Source organism: Carassius auratus, unplaced genomic scaffold (genome assembly GCF_003368295.1).
Source record: "Carassius auratus strain Wakin unplaced genomic scaffold, ASM336829v1 scaf_tig00007730, whole genome shotgun sequence".
In the NCBI taxonomy this organism is placed as follows: Eukaryota; Metazoa; Chordata; class Actinopteri; order Cypriniformes; family Cyprinidae; genus Carassius; species Carassius auratus.
In genome coordinates, this window is record NW_020523873.1 from 6,606 (window position 1) to 29,363 (window position 22,758).

Here is a 22,758-nt window from a genome sequence, read left to right on the forward strand (position 1 = left end):
AAAAAAAACATACTACATTTTAAATAAGTCTCGTATACTCACCAAGACTGCATTTGTTTGATCAAAAACACAGTAGGCTATATATATACATTGTGAAACAGCATTACAATTCAGAATTATTTAAATGATATTAAATTATATTAAAATGTAATTTATAGCTGTGATGATAAAGCTGAATTTTCAGCAGCCATTACTCCAGTCTCCAGGGTCACGTGATGCTTCAGAAATCATACTAATTTGCCGATTTTCTGCTCAAAAGAAACGTTTATTATGATCACTGTTGACAACAGTCATGCTGCTAATGTTTCTGTAAATAATATGATGCATTTTTTCAGGATTCCTAAAAAAAGATCAATAGAATGTTTAAAAGAAAAGCGTTTCTTTCAATATTCAGTCTTTCATAATGTCTACTGTGTACAAACATAAACAGGGCTATAAAGTATATAGGTTTATTTGAACAGAAATCCAGAACAATTTAAGTCACTGAATTTATTTTGCTGTCTGCATCTTCATGTGCTCAGAGTCAGCGTGGTCCCTGCATCAATAGATGCCACATATGTAGGCTTTTGTGAATCTTGAAAATGATGTCATCGCTCTCCTAGCAACTGCCTAGCAACCAGTCTCGGAGTGCACCCAGAGCTGGAATCCCTTTAATGTAACTCGGTTTTCTGCAGTCATCCTCTCAAGACTGAAAGGAAAAATGTGACGTTGTCGAGCAATTCTCCTTCTTACTCCTCGAAAATGTCAACAGTGTTGCTTTTTGTTAGCACACTTTTAAACTGCTTTTAAAAAGACTGGAGGCATTTAAGCAGACTGTGTTTAAACACATTTTTACGTGCTCATATTTGTAGTTTAAAATGACATATTTAATGGAGCCTTACCACAGCCTTGAACATGCATTTTCAGTGTTATCACCTGCCCATATGTGTTGATGCGTCTCATGTGTGTATTAACACGCTCTGTCTTTGTGGTATTGGTGTCTTCTAGGCTCATGTGGTTCAGCGCTGGCTTGAGCATCAGGACAGTAGTTTGAGTGGAGAGGGTTCGTCGGAGGCTCAAGGTGGAAAATGGCACTTTGGTGGAAGAGTAAATATCTTAGTACTGCCTCTCAACACTTTACCTCCCTTTCCTGACAAATTGTGTGTGTGTGTGTTGTTGTGGCCTCTTAATCGTTTCTGTCTGTGGTACTCTTGTGGTTGTTGTGGATCTGGTGGCAGGTCTTGTGTTTGAATGTCGTGATGTGGCTGAAAACTTCAGTTAGCCTCGCTAGTGTTCCTGTAGTGTTTCTTCATCATTCACTCATTCTTAATGGCTTTTACTGTGTTTTATGTGCGTGGCTTTATTCATATTCCTAACATGAGATTCTGTGTGTGTTTTTTGTGTGTTTATCAGATGGTTTATGTGGTAAAAGCTCACTCAGGGATTGTCTCCGGCTGTGGCTTCTAATTGCTGATATCTGTCAGAATGTCACTTAGATTATCAGCAGATGTACTGAAGAGATTACAAAGGGATAATATAGACTATATAAAACAATTCAAACGAGCGCAAGGCAGTATACACAAACGCATGCACGGATGTATGAACTGATGTACAAATTTTGTTTAAAGACAAAGCGCTGACAAATTTGCAACCTGCTGTTCACTGCATTTGTGCAGCCACTTGAATTTAATATGTGATAAATGAAAAATCAGTGGACAAAAATGTTATTAGAATAATAATAAAAATAAATAACATAGTTATATTCCAATAAAACATTGGGGGTCTGTAATATTCTTTTTTTTTTTAATTAAACATTTGAAATTAAGTTATTACATTTAATAAAAAAAGCAATCATTTTTAGTTAGCAAGGATGTATTAAATAAAAAAAGTGATATATTTAGCTTTGCATCACAGGAATAAATTACATTTTAAAATATATTAAAATAGAAATCTTAAATATATACTTATATATATTTGTGTGTCTGTTTAATGTATAGATTCTATTATACAATCATATATAAACACTGCCCATCATCTGAGTAACTACATTGTTATTTCGCTTACCATTTGTCACCAGGTACTAAAAATACTTTCACATTGTAAAGCTTGAAGAAGGCTTTGTCATGATCGGGGGGTACTGTGCCAATTTCATGCTGATAACAATTTGGTGGCAAGCCCATGACAAGATCAGCCAGCCTGTCCTTTTCAGTACCTCAGAGACAAGTCAATCCATCAGAATTATGTTTAAGGTGGACATTCATTTTTTCAGGGAGATAATGACCTAAAACACTTCCCAAAGTTATCAAAAGAGTTAACTTTGTTTTCTGAGTGTCAACTAAAGACTGTATAAAAACAGGTGTCAACTCAATACCATTAGACAACACAGAATATATTAGTAACACACTCTAAATCCATGAGAACACTGGAAATTACTAGAGAATCATAAAGGGCAGGCAATTTCTAACTCAAATGTATTAACCGAATGATGATGCTAACTTATCTGTGTTTGTTTTTTGTGCGAAAGAGAAGAAAACTTCCAGTATCAGTCTGATTAAAGAAAAATTCAGTGGGCTGATTGTGGATAATGATTGATAAAGAATGACTGTTCAAAAAGTAAAAAATGATGTTTGTACCAAAATGAAACCAAGTTAAATCCTAAAGTGATTCAGCAGTTCCTTTAAGTAAGATACGATGGCGCACACACTATTACTGCACAGTCATGTTGATGGATGCATTCTGCTATGCTGTCACCTGAGGACTGAGCAAATGAGGATTCAGAATGACTTCTTTCACCTCACTCAGTATTCCATCCACATCTTCCATTAAGTGGAGGGTGGGCTGTCAATCATCCCCACTGAATAACAGAGCAGAGACAATCTGCGGAGTATCTGACAAATCAATTCAAGGACTCAATATAACTGTGACCACATCAGAGCAAACTGCATTAGTCATCGCATGGAAAACCGCAAAATATCACTCATGGATTTTTTAATACTGAGCAGCAGCAGGAATGAAGAATTCTGGGTAGGGAGCCGAAGGCGCAAAATTAACAGGGCGATATAGAAACATGTTTTTGAAATATTGCAGTGCATATGGGAATCAGAAAAGCTCTCTGTTCTGGACCCGTTAGCATGAACGCTACAGGAGGGAGAGAGAAAGACGAAAGAGAAAGAGGAATAGTAGTTATGGAGGATGTTAGCTATTCCACTGAGAAAAGAACAGCTGAGATCAAGAGGAACATTCTGCAGACAGACAGACAAAGAGAGAGACAGGCACAGATGATAGATCATAAAACAACAAAGACCTCAGACTAACAGGGAACATTAATATAGATGTATGAGAAGAAAGAGTTCTGCACAGCTCCTAAATCATATTTTAAAATGTGATAAATATATAATTGTAAATATTTATTATATATATATATTATTATACATATATATATATATATATATATATATATATATATATATATATATATATATATATATATATATATATATAATTTTTTTATTTTTTATTATTATATTCATTTTTAGTGTTTAGTGATATTTAAAGCCAGATTCTTGAGCCATTACTATCATTAAATGGAGTTGTAAAATGATGTGACAAACAGCAAGGTATGGTGACCCATACTCAGAAGTACTGCGCTTTCACATAGATGCCTTCTGCCATTGATCAAGTACCAGATAGTTCCGCCCACAAACTCACACCTCACACCATTGGTTGAGCCAATGTTGCTATTTTGGGCTGGTCGAGATGCTCTAATTTTTTTATACAATTGTCAAGAAAATCTACTTTCAGTACAATGATTGTACTTTGTTTAAACAAAATTAGCAAGTTACAAAGAATATATATATATTTTAAATTACGCACTTCAGCTTTGAAGCAAATGCAGATTTGTCTTTATGGGAAAAACCAGCCCTGTATATAACCTCACATTCCATAACTTTTTGAAAATGAGAGAAAAACGGATTCAGTAACTGATATGATTGTTATTTGGCCCCTGAGCCGGCTGAAACCAGATCTTCTCATCTTATCTCTGGGCGTGCACAACACAGATTGAATTCATAATTAGAGCTGTAAGCCTGTATCACTGATGTTTTATTAAGTGCTAAACATCCAAAAGGCCTTGTGCAAAAAACAAACAAACTGTAATTTAACAACCCATTTGTCCATTAAGATTTGGATTTAGTTTTCATTTCCTATTCTCTCTATCTATTACAGGCAGATACGTCAACCAGTTTCCTCCGTGCTGCCCGCTCAGGTAATCTGGAAAAGGCTCTGGACCATATCAAAAACGGAATAAACATCAACACAGCCAATCAGGTGAGACAGAAATCCATTCTGCAATGTCATCAAGCATGTAAGTATATTTGTTTGTGTGAGTAGTATGTTTAAAATGATACAGATATGAATCATACCACAAATGTAAAATATTAAATATGTGAGAATTTTAAGAATCAGACACAGTATTGAGACTCATCTTCTGAAAGGAAATTTCACTGTTTCTCTTTTGAGTTAATCTTACTGTACTGTTCTAGCACTGAAATTTTAAATGTTAACTACTATTTTTACACAATTTGCACAGTTATAAGTAGTCATGATTTTGTTTGTGTGTGTGTCTATGCAGGAATTGTGCACTTAAAATTTTTTATATACAGTCTTGTTCAAAATAATAGCAGTACAATGTGACTAACCAGAATAATCAAGGTTTTTCGTATATTTTTTTATTGCTACGTGGCAAACAAGTTACCAGTAGGTTCAGTAGATTCTCAGAAAACAAATGAGACCCAGCATTCATGATATGCACGCTCTTAAGGCTGTGCAATTGGGCAATTAGTTGAATTAGTTGAAAGGGGTGTGTTCAAAAAAATAGCAGTGTGGCATTCAATCACTGAGGTCATCAATTTTGTGAAGAAACAGGTGTGAATCAAGTGGCCCCTATTTAAGGATGAAGCCAACACTTGTTGAACATGCATTTGAAAGCTGAGGAAAATGGGTCGTTCAAGACATTGTTCAGAAGAACAGCGTACTTTGATTAAAAAGTTGATTAGAGAGGGGAAAACCTATAAAGAGGTGCAAAAAATGAAAGGCTGTTCAGCTAAAATGATCTCCAATGCCTTAAAATGGAGAGCAAAACCAGAGAGACGTGGAAGAAAACGGAAGACAACCATCAAAATGGATAGAAGAATAACCAGAATGGCAAAGGCTCAGCCAATGATCACCTCCAGGATGATCAAAGACAGTCTGGAGTTACCTGTAAGTACTGTGACAGTTAGAAGACGTCTGTGTGAAGCTAATCTATTTTCAAGAATCCCCCGCAAAGTCCCTCTGTTAAAAAAAAGGCATGTGCAGAAGAGGTTACAATTTGCCAAAGAACACATCAACTGGCCTAAAGAGAAATGGAGGAACATTTTGTGGACTGATGAGAGTAAAATTGTTCTTTTTGGGTCCAAGGGCCACAGGCAGTTTGTGAGACGACCCCCAAACTCTAAATTCAAGCCACAGTACACAGTGAAGACAGTGAAGCATGGAGGTGCAAGCATCATGATATGGGCATGTTTCTCCTACTATGGTGTTGGGCCTATTTATCGCATACCAGGGATCATGGATCAGTTTGCATATGTTAAAATACTTGAAGAGGTCATGTTGCCCTATGCTGAAGAGGACATGCCCTTGAAATGGTTGTTTCAACAAGACAATGACCCAAAACACACTAGTAAACGGGCAAAGTCTTGGTTCCAAACCAACAAAATTAATGTTATGGAGTGGCCAGCCCAATCTCCAGACCTTAATCCAATTGAGAACTTGTGGGGTGATATCAAAAATGCTGTTTCTGAAGCAAAACCAAGAAATGTGAATGAATTGTGGAATGTTGTTAAAGAATCATGGAGTGGAATAACAGCTGAGAGGTGCCACAAGTTGGTTGACTCCATGCCACACAGATGTCAAGCAGTTTTAAAAAACTGTGGTCATACAACTAAATATTAGTTTAGTGATTCACAGGATTGCTAAATCCCAGAAAAAAAAATGTTTGTACAAAATAGTTTTGAGTTTGTACAGTCAAAGGTAGACACTGCTATTTTTTTGAACACACCCCTTTCAACTAATTGCCCAATTGCACAGCCTTAAGAGCGTGCATATCATGAATGCTGGGTCTTGTTTGTTTTCTGACAATCTACTGAACCTACTGGTAACTTGTTTGCCACGTAGCAATAAAAAATATACTAAAAACCTTGATTATTCTGGTTAGTCACATTGTACTGCTATTATTTTGAACAAGACTGTATGTAGGTCAAATTAACCCCTAGCACAATAGAATAACACATAAATAATGGAAATAATTAAAACTCTTAAGGTATTTTAGATATTTTTAAGTATCTGGCAAGCTACAATAGAAGTTCTATTTCTTACATGAATCAAAGTGTGGATTTAAAGCAAAATGCAATTGTGGGTCCCCTATTTGACCCCTAACACAGAAGTTATACCCAGTTTTTGAATACAAGAGAAGGGTTAAATTACTCTGAGCACTTTAACAGCTGCATGGCAATGCCAGTCTCACATCCATGCCTTGAAATCCCAAAGTAACTTTGAAGCCCATTAATAGTATGGCCTAAATTCAGAAATTGCTATTTAGAGCTATAAATTCATCATCTTGCAGATTAGGATCCACATCTTTGTGTGTGTTTGTTTGCCTGTGCTAGTGTCTATTAACCCCCCTATGTTCTTGTGGTTGGACAGTACAGCTGTGTTTACAGTGTCAATGCAGAACTGTGTTCAATGCCCTAATCAGAAAATTGCCGTAATTAATCACGCCAGCACGTCTTCCTCCTCTAACCCCCTCACCGGTCATGCTTTTGCACCCACTTGCATCATAACAGTCTGTGTTACTTTCTTTAAAGGAACACTCCACTTTTTTAGAAAATAGATCATTTTCCAACTCCCCTAGAGTTAAACAGTTGAGTTTTACCATTTTAGAAATCCATTCAGCTGATCTCCGGGTCTGGCGTTAGCACTTTTAGCTGTAGCTTAGCATAGATCATTGAATCTGATCAGACCATTAGCATATCACTCAAAAATGGCCAAAGAGTTTCTATATTTTTCTTATTTAAAACTTGACTCTTCTGTAGTTTCATCCTATACAGTACTAAGACCATTGAAAATAAAAAGTTGTGATTTTCTAAGCCAATATGGCTAGGAACTATGCACTTATTCTGGCGTAATAATCAAGGAACTTTGCTGCCATACCATAGATGCAGCAGGCGCAGTGTTATTATGCAGTGCCTGAAAATAGTCCCCAGCTAGTTTGTGTAGTTGCAGAGTTGCTAGGCACTATTTTTAAAATGAGCCTATTTTTTTTAAGTGGAGTGTCCATTTAAATAGCATATTGTGATATTTGCTAAAGAGCTATGTCTGGTTCTCAGAGTCGGGTTAGTGAATGGACCAGAGCGGCTGGCTGACTTCCCGCATTGAAAAGCTCTGAAAATGAACGCCCACTCTGTATGCTCGCAGCACACACACACACACACTCACATCGACTACTACAGCACCTTATAACATCATTCACAGACAGGATTCTATTGGGAACCTGCCAGGGTCTCCGATATGCAACCTAGACTACATTTCCATACGTTTTGAAGGTTTTTTATAGTTACGTGTTTGGATAAACTGAAGTGATTTTTCTCATGTGTGATGCTGATATTACAGCGCCGCAACACATTGTGTGAGGAGCTTAGACCGGTTTTGACAGTGAGACAGATTAAGCCTTCAGCTTGGGTGATTTTGGTCTAGAGAAAATCAGAGAATCCGCAAAACCGTAGTTTAAAGCTCATAGCATGTGCTTAATATTTACCTCAACTCTAAGCAGGTAATTGTTAATAAGATTTTTAGACTATTGATGATCTTGTCCTAGAGTGTATTTTGCCTTTATTCTACAGGTGACTACCTAACGGCTGTAAATACTGCTAATGTTGAAGAGCCTTTTCATCTGTTAAGATCTAATGATGATATAGCTAAAAATAACCCATGAATCAGATACAAATGTTAATATGGATAAAAGCCATTTGCAAAAGGATGTGCAAGAACTAAAGCACAGTGAACAGTGAAAATTAATTCATTATTCACTGACAATCTTGACATTCATTCTAGAATATGAATCGTGTGGACCACTTTTATGATGCTTTTGTGTAAAAAAAAGAAAATACAAAGAATGTATTTAATGCACTGTAAGTGGATTTGGATAATAGTTTCTATCAAATGAATATAAATTGCAATGATTTTTGAAAGCTTTTCATGATCAGAATTTCTTTAGAATGGCCTCTTTTGTCTTTCATGGAAGGAAAGTTATATTGGTTTTCACCTTTTTTGTCTGAAATATAAGCTCTACTGTTAAAAAGTTTAAGGTAGGTAAGAATTTTTACAATTTTTATTTTAATTGGTTATTTACCAATGCTGCATGTATTTGATCCAAAATACAGTAAAAACTGATTATTTTTTTAATTATTACAAATTTATTTAAAATGTATTTTAAAATTATTTATTTTAATAATTCATTTCATTGTTTATGTATTACTGTCCTAATTAAGCCATTTCACATAACAGATATTGACTTATACTCCACAAAACAAAATAATAACTGAATTTATCAAATTTACCCGATTCAAAAGTTTACATAACATTGAATGTTAATACTATGTGAAATTTCCTGGATGATCCATGACTGTTTTTATATTTTGTGATAGTTTTTCATGACTCACTTGGTCCTGAGCAGTTCAACTGCCTGCTGTTCTTCAGAAAAATCATCCAGCTCCTGCACATTCTTTGACTTTCCAGCATCTTCTGCATATTTGAGCTTTAAGTATATGTAAAACATCTGTTATGTGAAATAACTTATTCAGGACAGTACTAAATAAAAAAGAAAAATATTTTGTTTCAATCATGAACATTTTGCACATTCTGCAAGGGGCGTGTAAACTATATATATATACTATATATATATATATATATATGTAATTTTAGCTGTTGACCAAAACATTTTCAAGTTACAGTTATACAATGAATATGTACCTCCCCCATTTTCAAGGGACCATGAGTAATTGGACCGGTAACTCAAAAGCCATTTCATGGACAGATGAACTCCTATGTTATTTCTACATCAATTGTGCCATTTGCATTTAGAAGCTTTTGCTGTGAACCCACATCATGCAATCAAAGGATCTCTCCATATAAGTGAACCAGACAATTGTTAGGCTTCAGAAACAAAACAATCATCAGAGAGACAGCAGGAACTTCAGGAGTGGCCAAATCAACAGTTTGGTACACTCCGATAAAAAAGAACACACTGGTGAGCTCAGCAACATAAAAAGGCCTGGCCATCCATGGAGGACAACAGTGGTGGATGATTGGAGAATCTTTTCCATGGTATATAAAAAAAGAAACTTTCACAACATCCAGCCAAGTGAAGAACACTCTCCAGAAGGTAGGGGTGTCACTGTCAAAGTCTACAATCAAGAAAAGACTTCATGAGAACAAATACAGAGGGTTTACCACAAGGCGCAAACAAGGGCTGATTAGGCTTTGCCAAAAAATATCTTAAAAAGCCAGACCACTTCTGGAAAAGCATTCTTTGTATGGCTGAAATTAAGATCAACCTGTAGCGGAATGACAGGAACAAAAATGTATGGAGATGGCTTGGAACTGCTCATGATCTTAAGCATACAGCATAATCTGTGAAACATGGTGGAGCAGTGTGATGGCATGAGAATGCATGGCTTCCAGTGGCACTGGGCTACTGCTGTTTTGTGATGATGTGACAAAAGACAGAAGCAGCCGGAAGACTTCTGAAGTGATATACACTCTGCCCTGATTCAGTCAAATGGAGCGAAGTTGATTGGGCGCACTTTATAGTATAAATGGATGATGACCCCAAACACAGCAAAAGCAACTCAGGAGTTTTTGAAGGTTAAATAATGGAATATTCTCCAAGTCAATCTCCTAAACTCAGCCCGATTGAGCATGCATTTCACTTGCTGAAGACCAAACTAAAGGAAGGAAGACCCACAAACAAACAAGAACTGAAGTCAGATGCAGTAAAGGCCTGGCAAAGCAACACAGAGGAGGAAACTCAGTCTTTGGTGATGTCTATAAAATATAAAAAATATTATATATAACTAATATAACTATAAAAAAAATATTAACTTTCATATTTGATCAGTTTAATGTAACCTTGCTAAACAAAAATATTAATTTCTTTACTGACCCTAAGATCGTAATAAATATATAGAACCAGTGTTTTGCTGATCCATGATGTAAAACCCATAGTCCTTTGCATGGGTTTCAATACTGTGCGTTTTTTCCCAAGATAATATAAAGCACATTCAGAAAATGTTATTGCCAAGCGGGCACGTGTGGCTGTTTTCATCAGGGCTCCTCCCCACTGTCTGCAAGCAGCCCTCCATCTCTGTTGTGTCTTCTTCTCCTCTGCGCATGCACTGTGCAGCTGCAGTAGGAGCTCATTAGAGATGAGTGACACTGCAGTATGAAGGGGATTCCAGTCAGACTAGCAGAGAAGAGCCCCCCTATGGCCGCTCCAGACTACACACCCAGCTTCCCTACAGAAACACTCACTGTAACGTGTGCCCTTCTCCTATTGGCCTTTACCTCTCCTGGCTTTTTGTCTGTTTCCTCCGCCGCTCGATTTCCACACCCTGTTTAATGAGAGCTCCACAGTTCTGTAGATGTCTCAGTGCATCCTTGTGGTATTTTTAGGCTACCCTCCTCTCAGTGAGTCATTTGACAGGTAGACGGGGAGAGATAAAGAGATAGACTTGAGATCAGAGTGTCAGAGTGGGGTTTCTTTTTGAGACCGGGTTTTTCAGCACCTCATATTTTCTCTTGTGTTCGCAGAATGGGCTTAACGGGTTGCACTTGGCTTCCAAAGAAGGCCATGTTAAGATGGTTCTGGAGCTGCTGCACAATGGAATTGACTTGGAGACTACTACAAAGGTAAATCTATTTCCTTTAGTCAGTCCGACTAAATTCCAATCATAAAAAAATGTGTACTCTTGCTTTGTTGCAGGAATCAATCAAAATGTTACAGAATTCTAAATGAAAGTATATTGTCCCACTTTATATTAGGTTGCCTTAACTATTATGAACTTTCATCAAAAATAAATGCAGTGTACTGTACTTATTGTGTTCATATTGTATTGCAATACACTTTTGCTGCTATTTAGGTGGGATACATTTACATTTACATTACATTTACGTTTATTCATTTAGCAGACGCTTTTATCCAAAGCGACTTACAGATGAGGGCAGTGGAAGCAATCAAAAACAACAAAAAGAGCAATGATATATAAGTGCTATAACAAATCTCAGTTAGGTTAACACAGTACACGTAGCATGGGATTTTAAATAATATAATAAATAAAAAGAAAACAGATAGAATAAAAAAAGAATAGAGCAAGCCAGTGTTAAGAGATCTTTACACATACACACACACACACACACACACATACAATTGCATAATAAATGAAAAGAAAATAGAATACAAAAACATTAGAAAGGTGGTTAGAGTTTTTTTAAAGAATAGAATTAGAATAGTGAGTGTTAAAGTTAGAGGGTCAAATAAAGATGGAAGAGATGTGTTTTAAGCTGATTCTTGAAGATGGCTAAGGACTCAGCTACCCGGATTGAGTTGTGGAGGTCATTCCACCAGGAGGGAACATTTAATTTAAAAGTCCGTAAAAGTGACTTTGTGCTTCTTTGGGATGGCACAATCAAGCGACGTTCACTTGCAGAACATAAGCACATAAGTCTGAAGTAACGAATTTAGGTAAATGGGTGCAGAGCCAGTGGTAGTTTTGTAGGCAAACATCAATGCCTTGAATTTTATGCGAGCAGCTATTGGAAGCCAGTGCAAATTGATAAACAGAGGTGTGACGTGTATTCTTTTTGGCTCATTAAAAATTAATCTTGCTGCCGTGTTCTGAATTAATTGTAAAGGTTTGATAGAATTGGCTGGAAGACCTGCCAAGAGGGCATTGCAATAGTCCAGCCTGGACAGAACAAGAGCTTGAACAAGGAGTTGTGCAGCATGTTCCGAAAGAAAGGGCTTGATCTTCTTGATGTTGAATAAAGCAAATCTGCAGGATCGGACAGTTTTAGCAATGTGGTCTGAGAAAGTCAGCTGATCATCAATCATAACTTCAAGGCTTCTAGCTGTTTTTGAAGGAGTTATGGTTGATGTGCCTAACTTGAAGGTGAAATTGTGATGAAACGATGGGTTTGCTTGAATCATCAGCAGTTATGTCTTTGCAAGGTTGAGTTGAAGGTGATGGTCCATCATCCAGGAAGAAATGTCTGTTAGACAAGCTGAGATGCGAATAACTACCGTCGGATCATCAGGATGGATTGAGAGGTAGAGTTGAGTGTCATCAGCATAGCAGTGGTATGAAAATCCATGTTTCTGGATGACAGAACCTAATGATGCCATGTAGACAGAGAAGAGAAGTGGTCCAAGAACTGAGCCCTGAGGTACCCCAGTAGTTAGATGTTGTGACTTGGACACCTCACCTCTACAAGATACTTTGAAGGACCTATCTAATAGGTAAGACTGAAACCATTGAAGTGTGGTTCCTGAGATACCTTTTGCCAGTAGGGTTGATAGGAGGATCTGGTGGTTAACCATGTCAAAAGCAGCGGACAGAAAAAGCAGGATAAGTACTGAAGATTTGGATTCTGCTTTTGCCAGTCTTAGAGCTTCAACAACTGAGAGCAAGGCCGTCTCAGTTGAATGTCCACTTCTGAAGCCAGATTGGTTGCTGCACTCTTGATCTTCAGATTGGTTGCTGTCAAGGAGGTTGTTGTGTGTGTGAAATGTAGAGACTTGGTTGAACACAGCCAAGATACAAGATACAGGTAAGATTAGGTACAGGTTTGGTGGTATGGGTCGGTTTAAAGTATAAGGGATGGGTCAGAAGTGTAACTATAAATTGTATTACAGAAATTAATTATAGATGTAATTACATGCAGGTATTTTTTTAAGTTTAAGTACAATGAAAATACATGTATGCACACAATAAGTGCATTGTATCAAATGATTACTTGAAATGTAAGTAGTTAAGGCCACCAAATAAAAACGTGGGACATATAAATATGTATAAATATGTATAGTATAAATAAATGAATAAAATCACAGTTTCATGCATTAAAAAACTTACATTCTCATTTCACTATTCCCATTTGCAATTGCACAGCCCTTGAAACAAGCAAAAATAAAAGAAATAAAATCAAATGACATTCTTCAAAATACTGTATGTGCTATAAACGTATTTAACATATATTGTCGGATCTCTCTCTGTATTATATTTACATGACTATTCAATGTGCAGAAAGGGAATACCGCCCTTCATATTGCTGCTCTGGCCGGTCAAGAGAAAGTGGTTGCTGAACTGATCAATTATGGTGCCAACGTCAATGCCCAGTCTCAGGTTAGTCTGAGCCTCAAAACATGAATCAACAAACCTAGAAACATGTTGATAGGAAGTTTCAGTTATTCTTTCGTGTCATTTTGTATTTTACAGAAAGGTTTCAGTCCCCTGTACATGGCAGCACAGGAGAACCACTTGGAAGTGGTGAAATATCTACTTGAACATGGAGCCAATCAGAGCCTTCCAACTGAGGTGAGTGACACGATGAAATCAAACTCAGCAGAAATCAAACAAGTGACCCTGTAACTCTTGGTTTCACCCTCCAGGATGGCTTTACTCCGTTGGCGGTAGCTCTTCAGCAGGGTCATGAGAACGTGGTGGCTCTCCTGATAAACTATGGCACCAAAGGCAAAGTGCGGCTGCCGGCCCTGCACATCGCGGCCCGCAACGACGACACGCGCACTGCTGCCGTACTGCTGCAGAACGACCCAAACCCAGACGTCCTCAGCAAAGTATGTGTTTGTGCACATCTGAAAGGTTTTATCTCACCATGAGTGAGATTATGCATCATGACTCACTGAGCTCAGTGTAACCGCTCTTGGCTCGTAATTGCAGTGATGACTATGTGACAAGATAAACAGAACTGACTTTGTTTAAAGATCCATCAGCGTAGGTGTTCCTGTTTTGTACATACACTGAATCAATGAAATGCTACACTCTTTTCCCTTAGACTGGCTTTACTCCTCTCCACATCGCAGCCCATTATGAGAATCTCAGCGTTGCACAGCTTTTGTTAAACAGAGGAGCCAATGTGAACTTCACACCGAAGGTCAGTGCAGCTCTCACGTTAAATGCTTCCTACTACAATGCGAAAGATTACATGAACTTCTCACTTTCTCTCCTTTTCTCTTGAAGAATGGCATTACGCCATTACATATCGCTTCCAGAAGGGGAAATGTGATTATGGTGCGACTTCTGTTGGACAGAGGAGCTCAGATAGATGCCAAGACAAAGGTGCAGTATCCATTAGGGATGTGCTAAAAATGTTCATAATCAATTTTATCATCTCAGTTGCAGTGTTGTTATCGTTAACATAAACTGAAACTAATAAAAAGTATTTACATGAGTTGAAATAAAGCTGAAATAAAATATTTATATTGGATGAAAAACTAAAAAAACTAAATAAATAAAATGATTTGATATATATTTTGCATAAAATTAAGTGCTGTTGCATTCAAAATAAAAGTTTGTGTTTACATAACAGAAATTTGTATAAATATACACATATACATGTATATCTTTAAGAAATATATGTAATATACTATGTGTGTGTATATATTTATGTGTGTGTGTGTGGGTGTGTGTGTGTGTATTATACATTTTAGTCACTTACACATTCATTGCATGGAGAAATAAAACATTACAAAGTTACATCTGTTAAAAATTATTCAAACCAAAAAGTAAATTACAACATAATCTAAACAGAATGAATTGACAGTATCTATCCAACTGTAGTCACATATCACAGTGACATTATTAACTGGCTGAGATGAAAAATCTCACTGCTGAAACTGCTGAATCTGACTTATTTAAGTCTAGCTTGTGGAGAATGACCTATTTTACTTCCTCTTGGGAAAAACAGGTATTTTCTCTTTGTGACAACTTTCTGTTTTAATGGCATGCTTTAATGCATACAGAAATAAGGACAGAAAATGCAGCTCATGTAGGATGCACTGAAACATGGCTGATAAATCCTTCATACAGAGGATTTACAAAATTGCTTATTCTTTCTGCTGTCTACAGGATGAGCTGACGCCGCTGCATTGTGCAGCCAGGAATGGTCATGTACGTGTGGTGGAGATCCTGCTAGACCAGGGTGCTCCCATTCAGGCAAAGACCAAGGTGACCAAACTCTATTACTAAGATGGGACATACAGTAATGGATTTTTAGCTTTATTGATGCCATAATCTAAGCTAATCATGCTGATCAATTGATAGTAATGTGTTCCTTGCAGAATGGCTTGTCTCCCATCCACATGGCAGCGCAGGGTGATCACATGGACTGTGTGAGGCAGCTGCTGCAGTACAATGCAGAGATTGATGACATCACCCTGGACCACCTGACCCCGCTGCATGTTGCAGCCCACTGTGGGCACCACCGCATGGCAAAGGTGCTGTTGGACAAGGGGGCAAAAGCTAATGCCCGTGCTCTGGTTAGTGCATCTGTTTTCAATGAATATTGATTACATCCATAAAACAAGCAAAATGTTCTATTCCATTTTCTGAATTTGATATCCTACATTTAATAGTGTACAGCTGAACATAGTATGTATATCAGTTGATTTTTTGGACTGTTTTTCAGAATGGATTCACTCCATTGCACATTGCCTGCAAGAAGAACCACATGCGGTCCATGGACCTTCTGCTGAAGCACTCCGCTTCTCTGGAGGCTGTGACTGAGGTCAGATTACTCTCCGGCTGTCACTTTGATGGATAACCTCTGTTCACTTTGCACCATCTATGCCTTAACCTTTGTAGAAAAAAGAAAGACTTGTGTAGGAATTAACAGTGACATGTTCACAAGACAAGAATATTACACTTCCCTTCAGAAGTTTGGGTCAGTATGATTTGTTCAAGAAATTAGTACTTTTATTCAGCAAGGATGCATTAAAATGATAAAAAATGACAGTAAAAGATTGGTTACAAAAGCTTTATATTTCATAAATGCTGTTCTTTGAACTTTCTTTTTATTTTCCACCATTTCCACAAAAATGCAGGATTGATAGTAATAGGAAATACTTCCAAATCTGCATATTGAATCAGAATGATTTCTGTAAGATTATGTGACACGAAAGACTAGAAAATTCAGCTTTGCCATCACAGGAAAAAAAATAATTTTTATAGGTATAATTATTTCGCAATATTATGGTTGTTACTGTATTTTTGATCAAATAAATATAGCCTTGGTGAGCTTAATAGATATTTTTCAGTAGCTTTTAAAAACAAAAAACAAACAAAAGTCGGCACGCCATAGGCTCCAAACAAGTCATTTTTTTGCTTGTTTTTAATTGTTTTTACTTTGTCAAGCACCCAATTTTGAATTATTTTTTGCCATTGATGTGTGTGCTTTGGTTCCGTTTTTAATTTATAAATCGTACCGACAACCAACTTTTGACTGGTGATGTATGCAACATTAATAATACCATTCATTTTTTACATAATTTTTATATTATAGTAATGTTATGTTTATATTTTTGTTGATCCGTTGATGAAAAGATGAAAGTGCGAAATTGCATGTTCTTGTCTTTTAGTCGGGCCTGACCCCTCTTCATGTGGCTGCGTTCATGGGGCATCTCAATATAGTGAAGAGTCTGCTTCAGAGAGGAGCTTCACCCAACGCATCTAATGTGGTAAGAATTGTGTAATCTATTCGGAACCTCAGAGATGCCCAACAATCGAATCCCAAAGCAACAGCTATTCTGCCTTACAAATGGGCTAATGTCTTTAGAAACGATTATGGCAACGATCACAGTTTTCTGTATTTCATTGTGCTGTTGTAGAAAGTGGAGACCCCTTTACACATGGCCGCCAGAGCGGGACACTGTGAGGTGGCTCAGTTCCTGCTACAAAACAATGCGCAGGTGGATGCCAAAGCGAAGGTACGCTGATCATACAAGCTGATTCATCTCCATTTATCTGCTTTTGTTTTAAAAAATCGCACATGTCTCTCTTTCGCTTCACAGGATGATCAAACCCCTTTGCATTGTGCGGCTCGAATGGGACATAAGGAGTTGGTGAAGCTGCTCTTGGAACATAAGGCCAATCCAGATTCGGCCACCACGTCAGGTCACACTCCTTTGCACATCGCCGCCCGCGAGGGACACGCCCAAACCACACGCATCCTGCTCGACGGGAATGCCCAACAAACCAAAATGACCAAGGTTTTTTTCTCTAGCTAAACCTTTGCTAAGCCCCGCCTTAAAATGCTTCGGACCAATCATACCTTAGCGTCTGTTGCCATCCATTGGAATTCTGTGAGTTTTATAGAAATGATTAAAAAAATGTGACATTCTGTAAAGCCTGTTAGCAACCGTAACTGAGGTGGGCGGAGCTTAACAAATGCTCATTTACATAAAAAAATAAATATTCACATCTTCATCTGCATTCTCAATGAGAATATCTGTGTTTTCTTACAGAAAGGATTTACTCCTCTACATGTAGCATGTAAATACGGGAAAGTGGATGTGGCGGAGCTGCTTTTGGAAAGAGGGGCCAATCCCAATGCAGCCGGAAAGGTAATTCATCAAGACAAACATCTGATATCTCAGTTCTCGTCTGCTAATATCAGATGATGGTCAGCGGTGGCTGACTGAGGCCATGTGTCTCTTCTCTCCTCTCTCAGAATGGCTTGACCCCTTTGCACGTGGCCGTCCATCACAACAACCTTGATGTAGTCAAGCTGCTGGTCAGCAAGGGCGGCTCTCCGCACAGCACGGCAAGAGTAAGATACACATATACACATTACAAGATCTTGGCAAGTGACTATTCTGAGCTGTGACATTAAGGGTTGCAGTCTATTTCATCGCTTTCAAAAGCTGCCCAAGAAAAACAGTCACTTTTATCTTTCTTCCATTTGACAGAACGGCTACACAGCCTTGCACATCGCAGCCAAGCAGAACCAACTAGAGGTGGCAAGCAGTCTGCTGCAGTATGGCGCTAATGCCAACTCAGAATCACTACAGGGCATCACACCGCTTCACCTGGCGTCACAGGAGGGGCAACCTGATATGGTGGCACTTCTCATCTCCAAACAGGCCAATGTTAACCTGGGCAACAAGGTGATACAGTCTTTAAGTTTTGATTTATTGCTATTTGGTCAGAGAGCGAACAAATAGAAAACTAAAAAAAGATTGAGATATGTTGCAAGAACATCGCATAAGAAATGGAAAGGATGCATTTAATATTCCTCTGATATCCTTTGTCTGTATGTGTGTGTGTGTGTGATTGTACAGAATGGGCTGACACCTCTGCACCTGGTTGCTCAGGAAGGGCATGTGGGCATTGCAGACATGCTGGTGAAGCAGGGTGCTTCAGTCTATGCAGCCTCAAGGGTAAGACATTTCAATGCGCAAAGACGCACGGACTCAGCAGGGCCATCTGTTGAATGTCCTAGAATTTAGACCTCAGAGCCTTGTGCAATGTAGTCTGTGCTTGACAAACAGTGCTAGATTTACATTTACTGAAGAAATTATGAATGAGGTTAGCCACTACAAAACTTGTCAACACTATGCTATGTTTGGGTAGTTCTTGGTGCAATTATTAAGGTGTTAAAAAAGGAGTTAATACATTTTTATCATTGTAGGGTGGTTGTGTCCACATACTGCTAAGACACATTTACATGCAAAATTGATTTTGCCTCCAATGTCCTCTTTAAGGTGTTTAGTGTTGCTTAGGGTGTTTATGTGCAGTTGCATACATGCCCTGAGTGATTGATAAAGGGCAAGACAAATAAACTTTCTCAGTTCTTTTGGATATGCTGATACCAAAACATGGCTCAGATCCCTCCTTCAAAGAAAGCTTCAAGGCTTTGTGTGTCTGAAAAAAACCCTAACCTTCCCAGCAATAATACTAATAATGCTTGCTTTAGCAAACACCACTACTGTGGGGCCTTAATGAAATGTGCTGAAATTCAGCTGTGATCTTTTTCAAAATTCATTCTTCTACCCATTAAAATGTTTTGGTTTTTAAACGCTTTTTAATATTAACTGGCATTGATTTTCTATATGCTCTGGAACCTACTCGTTTAGTCATTTGCTTCTTATTTTCCTTCTCACCCTTTTAAATCTCTCTATCTCTGTTAGATGGGCTACACACCCTTACATGTGTCATGTCATTATGGCAACATAAAGATGGTCAAGTTCTTACTCCAGCAGCAAGCACATGTTAACAGCAAGACAAGAGTGAGTCCGACAACTCTGGATGTACTATACACTCTGCACAGGCCTTTTTTTTGCACACTTTTCTGTGTCAGTATTCATTTCTGCAATCTCATTTTCCCTTATCTTTCTTTTCCAGTTGGGATACACTCCTTTACATCAAGCAGCCCAGCAAGGTCATACAGACATTGTCACCCTGCTGCTAAAACATGGAGCCCTGCCCAATGAAATCACCACTGTGAGCAGACCCGCTTCCTCCATACTTCAAATACAAATTTTCTCATGAAAAAATAATATGTATTTTTGCTGTCATGCTGCCAGTCATCTGAGTTAAAGGTACAATTTGTAAGATATTTGCAGTAAAATACCCAAAAAGCACTAGGCTAGTGTTATCATGTAATCATGAGAAAATTCCCATTCTAAACAGTGACACGGGGCTGTGCAGTCGCCTGTCAATGACGTTAGTTACCCTTTGTTACCAACTTTACTGACGTAGAAACCACATGACAACAGTGTCGTCGACAAATGCGGAAGTAGCTTTGCAACAAACTTCAACTAGAAAGCGATGCCGATCTCGCTTGTGTTTTTGATTCGTATCTTTTACAGAAAACGTATGCTATTATAACAATCAACAAGATTAGTATTATGGGGCATACACACCAAACGCAGGGCATCGCGTCTCTAGACCCGCGTGAGGATGTGTCTGATTCATAGTCTGATCGCGTCTTTTCATTGACTTTGTATGTAATCTACTCGCGCAAACCTTTGAACTCGCGTCAAATCCATGATTTATCTTTCCGTCTGATTGATGACCGTCAGCAGTTGTGTAGAAGACAACAAATCCCATCATTCCATGCTCCTTCTTAGCGTCATCAAACCACGCGATTGTTATTGTTTTGATAGTACGCCCTCTAGTGGCAGGTCCTACAACCTGTACCTTTAAACGTAAGATGTTATATTATATCTAATATGTAATAATCATTACAGACAGACAGATACAATATTTTATTGTAAGACACAGATGTGAGATTTAGTAACGTGTTATCTGTGGCAGAATGGGACATCACCTCTAGGTATCGCTAAGCGGCTTGGCTACATCTCTGTCATTGATGTGCTGAAACTGGTGACTGAGGAATCTGTGTCTATGGTGAGAGCCGTTTGCATCTCATTAACACTTTCTGGTCTGAATTAGTGATTTCAATCTTCAAGGCTTTTTATTCCATCATCTTTCATCTCTGGTTAATCTGGTTGTAATCTTTGATTAGTGCAAGATTCGCCATCCCGAATTGTGCATATATTCCCTCTCTATCCCTCAGATCACCACCGAGAAGCATCGCATGAGTTTCCCGGAGACGGTGGATGAAATACTGGACGTGTCGGAAGATGAAGGTGCGTACGGGTGGCTCAGATTGGATTTAGCCTGAAGGATCATACTGCAGTAAATGGCGCATTAAAGCACTGATTCTCAGCTGCTGTGACAAGGTCTCAGTGCCATGAGGTTGGTGCTAGACTCCCGATTATAAACACAAGCCGGTAGGCAGATCAGCTGGTTAGGTCATATCCCAAAAGTGACAGTCTGAGGTGAGCTAGAGATTAGAGATGTTATCACACTCAACTATCAAACTTGACTTGCCATGTATATTATCATTTTGTGTATATTGTGAAGCATTTCAATTGAAATTTCACTCTGTTTTTCACGCATAGTTATCATGTAGTTTCAAAAGATTCGGAATATAGAACTTTACTGGATTGAACAGCTTTTGTGAGTCTTTATACAGTATTGTTCAAAATAATAGCAGTACAATGTGACTAACCAGAATAATCAAGGTTTTTAGTATATTTTTTATTGCTACGTGGCAAACAAGTTACCAGTAGGTTCAGTAGATTGTCAGAAAACAAACAAGACCCAGCATTCATGATATGCACGCTCTTAAGGCTGTGCAATTGGGCAATTAGTTGAAAGGGGTGTGTTCAAAAAAATAGCAGTGTCTACCTTTGACTGTACAAACTCAAAACTATTTTGTACAAACATTTTTTTTTTTTATGGAATTTAGCAATCCTGTGAATCAGTAAACTAATATTTAGTTGTATGACCACAGTTTTTTAAAACTGCTTGACATCTGTGTGGCATGGAGTCAACCAACTTGTGGCACCTCTCAGCTGTTATTCCACTCCATGATTCTTTAACAACATTCCACAATTCATTCACATTTCTTGGTTTTGCTTCAGAAACAGCATTTTTGATATCACCCCACAAGTTCTCAATTGGATTAAGGTCTGGAGATTGGGCTGGCCACTCCATAACATTAATTTTGTTGGTTTGGAACCAAGACTTTGCCCGTTTACTAGTGTGTTTTGGGTCATTGTCTTGTTGAAACAACCATTTCAAGGGCATGTCCTCTTCAGCATAGGGCAACATGACCTCTTCAAGTATTTTAACATATGCAAACTGATCCATGATCCCTGGTATGCGATAAATAGGCCCAACACCATAGTAGGAGAAACATGCCCATATCATGATGCTTGCACCTCCATGCTTCACTGTCTTCACTGTGTACTGTGGCTTGAATTCAGAGTTTGGGGGTCGTCTCACAAACTGCCTGTGGCCCTTGGACCCAAAAAGAACAATTTTACTCTCATCAGTCCACAAAATGTTCCTCCATTTCTCTTTAGGCCAGTTGATGTGTATATTGGCAAATTGTAACCTCTTCTGCACATGCCTTTTTTTTAACAGAGGGACTTTGCGGGGGATTCTTGAAAATAGATTAGCTTCACACAGACATCTTCTAACTGTCACAGTACTTACAGGTAACTCCAGACTGTCTTTGATCATCCTGGAGGTGATCATTGGCTGAGCCTTTGCCATTCTGGTTATTCTTCTATCCATTTTGATGGTTGTCTTCCGTTTTCTTCCACGTCTCTCTGGTTTTGCTCTCCATTTTAAGGCATTGGAGATCATTTTAGCTGAACAGCCTATCATTTTTTGCACCTCTTTATAGGTTTTCCCCTCTCTAATCAACTTTTTAATCAAAGTACGCTGTTCTTCTGAACAATGTCTTGAACGACCCATTTTCCTCAGCTTTCAAATGCATGTTCAACAAGTGTTGGCTTCATCCTTAAATAGGGGCCACCTGATTCACACCTGTTTCTTCACAAAATTGATGACCTCAGTGATTGAATGCCACACTGCTATTTTTTTGAACACACCCCTTTCAACTAATTCAACTAATTGCCCAATTGCACAGCCTTAAGAGCGTGCATATCATGAATGCTGGGTCTCATTTGTTTTCTGAGAATCTACTGAACCTACTGGTAACTTGTTTGCCACGTAGCAATAAAAAAATATACGAAAAACCTTGATTATTCTGGTTAGTCACATTGTACTGCTATTATTTTGAACAATACTGTAT

General features: G+C 38.1%; 1 protein-coding gene across 1 annotated transcript in view; it reads left to right on the forward strand.

The window, feature by feature from the left end:
* Window positions 1-987: 987 nt before the first annotated feature.
* Window positions 988-22,758, forward strand: part of LOC113071622 (ankyrin-1-like) — a gene marked incomplete at both ends in the record, with an annotated part of 38,128 nt that continues 16,357 nt past the window's right edge. The window contains 22 exon segments of the mRNA XM_026244928.1: window positions 988-1,086; window positions 4,204-4,305; window positions 10,885-10,983; window positions 13,374-13,472; window positions 13,566-13,664; window positions 13,739-13,924; window positions 14,143-14,241; window positions 14,328-14,426; window positions 15,216-15,314; window positions 15,428-15,625; window positions 15,775-15,873; window positions 16,724-16,822; window positions 16,973-17,071; window positions 17,156-17,353; window positions 17,609-17,707; window positions 17,815-17,913; window positions 18,053-18,250; window positions 18,425-18,523; window positions 19,274-19,372; window positions 19,488-19,586; window positions 20,403-20,495; window positions 20,665-20,737. Of these exon segments, the coding sequence (XP_026100713.1) occupies window positions 988-1,086; window positions 4,204-4,305; window positions 10,885-10,983; window positions 13,374-13,472; window positions 13,566-13,664; window positions 13,739-13,924; window positions 14,143-14,241; window positions 14,328-14,426; window positions 15,216-15,314; window positions 15,428-15,625; window positions 15,775-15,873; window positions 16,724-16,822; window positions 16,973-17,071; window positions 17,156-17,353; window positions 17,609-17,707; window positions 17,815-17,913; window positions 18,053-18,250; window positions 18,425-18,523; window positions 19,274-19,372; window positions 19,488-19,586; window positions 20,403-20,495; window positions 20,665-20,737 (2,533 nt within the window).